This window comes from Hemitrygon akajei, chromosome 7 (assembly GCF_048418815.1).
Source record: "Hemitrygon akajei chromosome 7, sHemAka1.3, whole genome shotgun sequence".
NCBI lineage: Eukaryota > Metazoa > Chordata > Chondrichthyes > Myliobatiformes > Dasyatidae > Hemitrygon > Hemitrygon akajei.
The window spans coordinates 179703420-179712776 of NC_133130.1; the positions used below are offsets into that span (position 1 = coordinate 179703420).

The window sequence follows — 9357 nt, forward strand, 5'->3', positions numbered from 1 at the left end:
GCATCAGCAGCGGGCTGAGCATGCGGATCTGGGGAGCTCCGGTGTTCAGCATGATGGAGCTTGAGATGTTTCCACCAATGCGGACTGACCATCAAGATGCCCAGAATCCAGTTACAGAGAAAAGTGTTGAGACCCAACAAGGACAGTTTACCCACTAGCTTTGAGGGATGATCGTATTAAACGCTGAGCTGGAGTCAATAAACAGTATCCTGGCACATGAAGGTACCATTTTCTACGCGGGACAGGATGAAGTGGAGGGCAGAAGCTACGGCATCGTTAGAGGACTGGTTTCAGTGGTAAGTGAATTGTAAGGGGTCCAATGTAGCAGAAAGATGGGACTTAATGGGATCCATAACCAGCTGCTTTACATGGGTTAACCCTGTCACCACCTGCAACCACACAGATTAACTGCTTTTCAGTGGGGTATGGGGGCCTTTCTCGTCAACACATCATTCCGTACATTAAACTGAGCATAAAAGACATTCAGCCTATCAGGGCACGTTACTGTCGTTGACATGCAGGGTGGGCTTATAATCTGTTAGGATCTGAGTGCCCTGCCACATGCACCACAAGTCCTCGGTGTCACAGAAATTATTATATAATAATTCCATTTTCCCTTCCTGTTGGCACAGGAAAGCGCACCTCTTGCTGACTTGAAAGCTGTCTTATCCCCCAATCTGAAAACAGCATCCTGATCTCTCAACTGTGTGCAGACCTCTGTTGTCAACCATGGCTTCTGATCTGTCCTCACATAGATGTGCTTAATAACGACGACATCCTCAATGCATTTCTCTACGTAGTCAGTCACAGATCTCGCATATTCATCAACATTTGGTAGAACATTACAGCACTTGACATCAATATTGTTATTGGATCTGTTATTGATAGTACCTTGAACAGCAAATTAAGTGTACAGATGACCTCAACAAAATGGAATTATTATATAATTATTTCTGTCACCAGTGTTGTAAATACAGAATTGATCAAGAGGTATACTGGGCTTTACTTAGTAATGAAACATGGAAGAAAAGTCAGTGTTAAATGTGGCTTTTGTACTTTGCCTCAAACTTGGCCCATGAATGAACAACACACAATACGCCTGGCCGTTAATGCAAAAGGATGTGGCCACAGCACATTAAGTTTGAATTAGTCTGTGTAATGCTGAGTCATGCTGATCAGGAAAATCCTTGCATTATTCATTACTAGGGCTTGGGCACCTTTCAGCATCAGATACAAGTGCCCAAGCTTCACGTACAGACATAGAATATTGTCTGTTTCCAGGATATTCAACCAAATGCATCCTCATACTTTTCGCTGCACACCTGAGATCAGGGGACACCAATCACAGGTGAAACAATCCATTGGCAACAGAGCCCCACACCATCAGGATGGCATGGTAGCATTGTGGTTACCACAGCACTTTACAGTACCAGTGACCCGGGTTCAATTCCTGCAAGGAGTTTCCACACTCTCCCTGAGACCACGTGAGTTTCCTTCGATTGCTCCACTTTCCTTCCACAGTCCAAAGACGTACAGGTTGGTATGTTAATTGGTCATTGTAAGTTGTCCCATGATTAGGCTACGGTTAAATCGGGGTTGCTGAGCTGTGCGGCTCAAAGGACCAGCTGAGCCTATTCTGTGTTGTATCCCAATAAATAAATAAACACGCAGCTTTTAAATTATGACAGATACAGGAAAACTGAAACAGAAATTCAGTGGTGGTAGTGGAGTCAAAAGAGGAGCCAGAGAACTTATATCTAGAAAAAAAATCTTGAAGTGTCCCAGTTACATACTGCAGGGAGGGGCCTCTGACAGACTCTCAAATTGTAGAATGGAGAGAGAGAGAGAAGCAGAAGTGGTTAAAATAAATTTAAATATTTCTGAAATATGATCTTTAATATTCCAATGTAAAAATGAAGGAAGCCTTTATTGCTCTACACTAAATTTACTGGTCTGGTTGATAGCCTATTCATGATTTGCATTAATATTTACTGTTGCAGAGCAGGAATACTAGGCATTAACATTCACACTGAGTGAGGGGATTGAAGGGCAGCCCCAAATGTAGAACCAAACCATCACCTTCATAACCAGAGCAGTAAACAAGAGACTCCAAATTCAGGTCGGATTTTTGTGTTGTTTTCTGCCTCTGTTCACACCCCTCCATACATTTTCATCAAAAGAGATGTGCCTTCAGATACACCAGTTTGCTTTTCACCAATCTTTCCATTATTAATTTTGCTTCTGCTGTTCCTTATACAGTGGGAGAAACTCCTTTTTGTTCTAAGGTATTGTATTACAGGTGGTCCCTGTTTATCAAACGTTCGATTTACGACAACTCACTGTTACGAAAGACCTACACTGGTACCTGTTTTCACTAACCAAAGAGGATTTTCGCCTTTACGAGAAAAAGACGCCCGCTTTATACGTGCGTTTACCCGAGAAAAACTACCATGACCATGAAGCCTTGTGCGGACAGTTGTTTGCGCATGCGTGTGCATGCCATTTTTTTTCTCCAAATCGATTTTGGCTTGCTGTTTTCCTGATTTTGATAAGTGAAACTACACCATACATACAATATTTCTACTTTATATAGGCTGTATATTTATCATATCATTCCTGCTTTTACTATATGTTCATGTTATTTTAGGTTTTATGTGTTATTTGATATGATTTGGTAGGTTATTTTTTGGGACTGGGAATTAATGGTAATTGCTTCTTCGCTTTACGACATTTTGGCTTATGAATGGTTTCATAAGAACGTCTACCTTCGAATAGCGAGGAAAACCTGTATTGGTATTGGCTTACTATTGGCACATGTACCAAGATACAGAGAAGTGCTTGTCTTACATACAGATCAAATTAGTGCCTATAAGAAGTATTCAACTCCCCCCAGAAGTTTTCATGTTTTATTGTTTTACAACATTGAATCACAGTGGATTTAATTTGGCTTTATTGACAAGATCAACAAAAAACTTTTTCGTGTCACAGTGAATATGAATTGGTCTAAATTTATTACAATGATTAAACACAAAATAATTGATTGCATAATTACTCACCCCCTTCAAGTATTTAGCAGATGCACCTTTGGCAACAATTACAGCCTTGAGTCTAGTGTGGATAGATCTCTATCAGCTTTGCACATCTGGACACTGCAATTTTTCCCCATTCTTCTTTACAAAATAGCTCAAGCTCTGTCAGATTGTATGGGGATCGTGAGCCACAAATTCTCAATTGGATTGAGGTCTGGTATCTGACTTGGCCACTCCAGGATATTAACTTTGTTGTTTTTAACCAATTCCTGTGTAGTTTGGCTTTATGCTTGGGGTCATTGTCTTGTTGGAAAACAAATCTTCTAAGTCGCAGTTTTCTTGCAGACAGCATCAGGTTTTCCCCCAGGATTTCCCTGTACTTTGCTGCACTCATTTTACCCTCTACCTTCACAAGCCTTCCAGGGCTTGCTGCAGTGAAGCATCCCCACAGCACGATGCAGTCACCACCATGTTTCATGGTAGGGGCGGTATGTTTTTGATTATTTTTTTTTGCACAGTAAGGGAATTAAGGATTATGGGGAAAAAGGCAGGTCGGTGGAGATGAGTCCATGGCTAGATCAGCCATGATCTTATTGAATGGCGGAGCAGGCTTGATGGGCCAGATGGCCTACTCCTGCTCCTATTTTTTAATGTTCTTAAGTGCAGTGTTTGGTTTATGCCGAACATAATATTTAGTCTGGTGGCCAAAAAGCTCAATTTTGGCTCCATCAGACCATAGAAACTTCTTTCAGCTGACTTCTGTCTCCCACATGCCTTCAGGCAAACAAGACAAGATTTCATGTGAGCAAACACGAGGAAATCTGCAGATACTGGAAATCCAAACAACACACACAAAATGCTGGTGGAACGCAGCATCTATAGGGAGAAGCGCTGTTGACGTATGACGAAGTTTCTCAGCCCGAAACATCGACAGCGCTTCTCCCTATAGATGCTGCCTGGCCTGCTGTGTTCCACCAGCATTTTGGGTGTGTTGTCAAGATTTCATGTGAGTTTGTTTCAACAGTGGCTTTCTGATTGCCACTCTCCCATAAAGCTGTGACTGGTGAAGCACCCAGGCAACAGTTGTTGTACACGCAATCTCTCCCATCTCAGCCACTGAAGCTTGTAACTCCTCTAGCGTTGTCATAGGTCTCCTGGTGGCCTCCCTCACTAGTCCCATTCTTGCACTTAGTTTTTGAGGATGGACTGTTCCAGGCAAATTTACATTTGTGCCATATTCTTTGCATGTCTTGATGATTGACTTGATTGTACAAAAAATACTCAGTGACTTGGAAATTTTCTTGTATCCACGTCCTGACATGTGCTTTTCAATAACCTTTTTGTGGAGTTGCTGGGAGTGTTCTTTAGTCTTCATGGTGTAGTTTCACCAGAATACTGACTCACCAGCTGTTGGAACTTTCTGGTACGTGTATTTTTACTACAATCTATTGAAATACCTTGACTGCATACGGTTATCTCCATTGAACTCATTGTGTGACTTATAAAACAAACTGGCTGCACTAATGATAATTTGACTTACGCAATCAATTATTTTGTGTTTCATATATCGATCATTTTGTAGAGATCTGTTTTCACTTTGACACAAAAGTCTTTTTCTATTGATCAGTGTCAAAAAAAGCCAAATTAGTTCCAATGTGATTCAATGTAGTAAAACAATAAAACATGAAATCTTCTGGGGGGGTGGGGAGAGGGGGGATTACTTTTTATAGACACTGTAAAAGCTCCTGAAAGAGTGCAGGTAAAGTGCAAGATTGTAACGAGGTAGACTGTGAAGAATTCGAGATCCACTCAAAAGTCTGTTTACAGTTGGACAGAAGCTGTCCTTCAGCTTGGTGGTACATGTTTTCTGCCGAATAACAAGGGGAAAAAGAGAAAATGTGTGTTGGGGTGGGAGTGAACATACAAGTAAACTTCTCACCCTATGCAGTGATAAGAAATCACAAATAGAACGCAGAACAGGATTATAAAATATTCTTCTCAAATAAGCTAAAGGAATTTGCTGCTTCGTTTTATCTCAGAGGAAACTGACTTACTATCTATACTTTACTCCTCCCGAACAAGTGTCAGTTTAATTCTGAAGGGAAAGACCGAAACAATATGACACAGAAAATGGTTTTGTTCTAACTCAAATAACCCACCTGTGTTCAGCAGGCACTGTAAAATAGTTTACAAACAGAAACAAGAACTCATCCACTTTTTCTAAATACTGCAAACCGCTACTTATAAAACTTTACTGCACTAGAAAACAACAAGAATGGAAAGTAATCTTGTGCGTATTGTAACAACCTGTCAGAGCTCCGCTCTGCTGCAAATCATTAATAAAGCCAGGTTGTTCCTGAACATTTGAGGAAGCATCCGTTCAGATCACCCCGGCTGGCGACCTGTGCCAAATTCAGCACCTTTTGGCGGGAGAGAACCAACTCTGCAGCGGACGCTCCGGACTCGTTCGTCCGCCGCTCCGAAGTTGTTACTTGGACTCCAACCGGCTCCGTACTCTCCTTAGCGGCCAACACCATCCAGGTATGCCCAGGCTCCGCTCCGCGGCCGCTTGCACCGCCACTAACCCACCCCCATACTTTATGTGTGTCTTGCCGCCCCGTCCCGGTTTCTCACCCGCTCCCTTGGACCTGATCCCGGCGCTGGTCCTGCTCCCGGTCCGCCAGCACCCCCTCCCCTCACTTCGACCCCCCTGGTCCCGGCATGGGTCCCCGTCCACCAGCCCCGTCCCAACTGGCGCGGCTCCTCCCGTGCTGACCTTCCCGCCAATCCCGGTTCCTGAGGTCCTGACCCTTGGGCCCCCTTCCGTGTCGCGCCTCCGTCGGTGCAATGAGCGGCGGTCCGGCTCACCTGATAATCCATGCCGGGGATGTGGAGGGCCGCTTTAGTGGGTGCCGTGCTGTAACTTGGCGCCCGGGCACTGACTGATCTGCCGAGCACCGCCCCTTTCCTTTTCTCCTCAGGAATTACACTCCGCCCGAAAGCCTTCAACAACGCGCGGAAGAACCGCGCCATCGTGAGCCGCAACAGGCAACACGTGGCTCCCTTTCTACTTTTGACCTCTGCCCTCCTGGCACGCAGCTAAACGTCAGCCTCTACTGCGCCATCTTTGATGCTGGAGCCCTTTGCCGTACGGAAATTGTGTGCGCTTGTCCTCATCGTTGGCCGTGGCTTAGCAATATTAATACAAATAAGCTCTACTGGGATTCTAGAACACACACAGGAACAGGTCCACAAGATTTTTCCCAAACTAATTAAATTAGGAATCAAATGTCCAAATAATCACCAGCCTGTGCCCTTGTTCTCATTTCCTGCACATCAGTGTTAGTTTAAGAGGCTCTTGAATGCCTCCATTGTATTTGCCTCCACCAACACCACCCCAAGCAGTTCATTCCAGGCATCCAGCACTCCTTGTTTAAAAAAAACTTGTGCCACACAGTTCCTTTGAACTTGCCCCGCCCCCCCATATCCTCAAGTAGTGGACATTCCAAAAATGGGTAAAAAGATACTGGCTCTCTACTCTGTCTGTGGCTCTCATAAACTTTTAAATCTATCAGATCTCCCCTTGGCTTCTGCCACTCCAAAGAAAATAACTCAAGTTTGTCCAACTTCAAATAGCACCTGCCCTTTACTCCAGGCAGCATTCTGGTAAAAGCAACATGCACAACACGCTGGAGGAACATGGAATTCTCCAACTTCCGGTAATTCCCTCCCCCTCCCAGTTTCACTCTGACTCCTCCTCCAGCTGCCTATCACTTCCCTTATGGTTCCACCTTCTTCTACTACCCATAGTGCTTTCCCTTTACATTCCTTCTTCACCTTTCCTGCCTATCCCCTCCCTGCTTCCCCTCGATCTTTCTCCTTACTGGTTTTTCACCTGGCACCCACTAGACTTCTCCTTCCCACCCTCCCCCACCTTCTTTTTAGGGCCCCTGCCCCCTCCCTCTTTAGTCCTGACGAAGGGTCTCGGCCCGAAACGTTGACTGCTCGTTTCCATGCATGCTGCCTGACCTGCTGAGTTCCTCCAGCGTGTTGTGCGTGTTGCTTTGACCCCAGCATCTGCAGAGTATTTTGTGTTTAGCATTCTGGTAAACCTCTCCAAAGCCGTGACATCCTTCCTACAATAGAACAACCAGAGCTAAACGCTATACTCCAGAAGCAACTTAACCAGTTTTATCAACCCGCAACATAACCTTCTAATGCTTGAACTCAATCCCTCAACTAATAAAAAACCTGCTATATGCCTTCTTTACCACCCTATCAACTTGTGCAGTGACTTTCAGAGTCAGGAACCTAAGATCTGTGTGTTAAGGATCTTGCCATTAATAATGGATTGTTTCCTTACATTTTATCTTTCAAATGGTTGGGTTAAACTCTGCCTACCATTTCTCCACCCAGATCTGCAACTGATCTGAATTCCATTGTATATTTTGACAGTTTTCTATGCTATCCATAACACCCCCAATCTTCATATCATCTGGAAATTTACTCTCCCTACTCTCCCTAACACCTACATTTTCATCTGAAACACAAAGAAGAGGTTCCAGTACAGATCTCTAGGAAACACCACAAAGCATAAAACTCCAGGCAGAGTAAGTCAATCGACCATTACCACTTGCATTCTATGGATAAGCCAATTCTGAATCTTAACAGCCAATTCACCATTAATCCAGCATCAGTTAGGTTGCTGAGGCTCTGATGATCTTTGCATCCTCAATGGGGACAGGAGAAGTTCTGGAGGATTGAAGGGTGTAGAAATGGCCCAGGAAATTATAGACCAGTGAGTCTTACTTCAGTGGTTGGTAAGTTGATGGAGAACATCCTGAGAGGCAGGTTTTATGAACATTTGGAGAGGCATAATATGATTAGGAATAGCCAGCATGGCTTTGTCAAAGGCAGGTCATGCCTTACAAGCCTGATTGAATATTTTTGAGAATGTTACTATACACATTGATGAAGGTAGAGCAGTAGATGTAGTGTATATGGATTTCAGCAAGGCATTTGATAAGATACCCCATGCAAGGCTTATTGAGAAAGTAAGGAGGCATGGGATCCAAGGGGACATTGCTTTGTGGATCCAGAACTGGCTTGCCCACAGAAAGCAAAGAGTGGTTGTAGACGGGTCATACTCTGCATGGAGGCCAGTGACCAGTGGTGTGCCTCAGGGATCTGTTCTGGGACCCCTACTCTATGACTTTTATAAATGACCTGGGTGAGGAAGTGGAGGGATGGGTTAGTAAATTTGCTGATGACAAAGGTTGGGGGTGTTGTGGATAGTGTGGAGGGCTGTCAGAGGTTACAGCGGAACATTGATAGGATGCAAAACTGGGCTGAGCGGTGGCAGATGGAGTTCAACTCAGATAAGTGTGAGGTGATTAATTTTGGTAGGTCAAATATGATGGCAGAATATAGCATTAATGATAAGACTCTTGGCAGTGTGGAGGATCAGAGTGATCTTGGGGTCCAAGTCCATAGGACACTCAAAGCTGCTGCACAGATTGACTCTGTGGTTAAGAAGGCGCATGGTGCATTGGCCTTCATCATCCGTGGGATTGAGTTTAAGAGCTGAGAGATAATGTTACAGCTATACAGGATTCTGGTCAGATCCCACTTGGGAGTACTGTGCTCAGTTCTGGTCACCTCACTACAGGAAGGATGTGGAAACTATAGAAAGGGAGCAGAGGAGATTTACAAGATTGTTGCCTGGATTGGGGAGCATGCCTTATGAGAATAGGTTGAGTGAACTCGGCCTTTTCTCCTTGGAGCTACAGAGGTTAAGAGGTGACCTTATAGAGGTGTACAAGATGATGAGGGGCATTGATCGTGTGGATAGTCAGAGGCTTTTTCCCAGGGCTGAAATGATAGCATGAGAGGGCAGTTTTAAGGTGTTTGGAAGTAGATACAGAGATGTTGGGTAAGCTTTTTTTACGCAGAGGGTGATGATAGTGTGGAATGGGCTGCTGACGACGATGGTGGAGGCAGAAACTATTGGGTCTTTTAAGAGATTCCTGGATAGGTACACGGAGCTTAGAAAAATAGAGGGCTATGAGTAACCCTGGGTAATTTCTATGGTAAAGACATGTTTGGCACAGCTTTGTGGACTGAAGGGCCTGTATTGTGCTCTCGGTTTTGTTTCTATTCTATGTTTTTAACATAGCATACTCACACTGCTCTGCAGATGAGAACACAAAACACAAGACAGTACTGAAACAGCAGAACAAGCTTTGTTCTCTCTCTTACACACACACACACATACACGATTCAGGCTTGCAAGACATTGGGCTTCATACTTCCCCAGCGGCCTTGCAGA

The 9357-nt window shown here is 44.2% G+C and overlaps 1 protein-coding gene across 1 annotated transcript in view; it reads right to left on the minus strand.

The window, feature by feature from the left end:
* Nucleotides 1-6172, minus strand: part of fpgs (folylpolyglutamate synthase) — a 68035-nt gene extending 61863 nt beyond the window's left edge. Inside the window, exon 1 of the mRNA XM_073052763.1 lies at nucleotides 5898-6172. Coding sequence (XP_072908864.1) covers nucleotides 5898-6062 — 165 coding nt within the window. The 5' untranslated portion in view covers nucleotides 6063-6172. The remainder of the gene's footprint in view (nucleotides 1-5897) is intronic.
* Between the last annotated feature and the right edge of the window lie 3185 nt (nucleotides 6173-9357).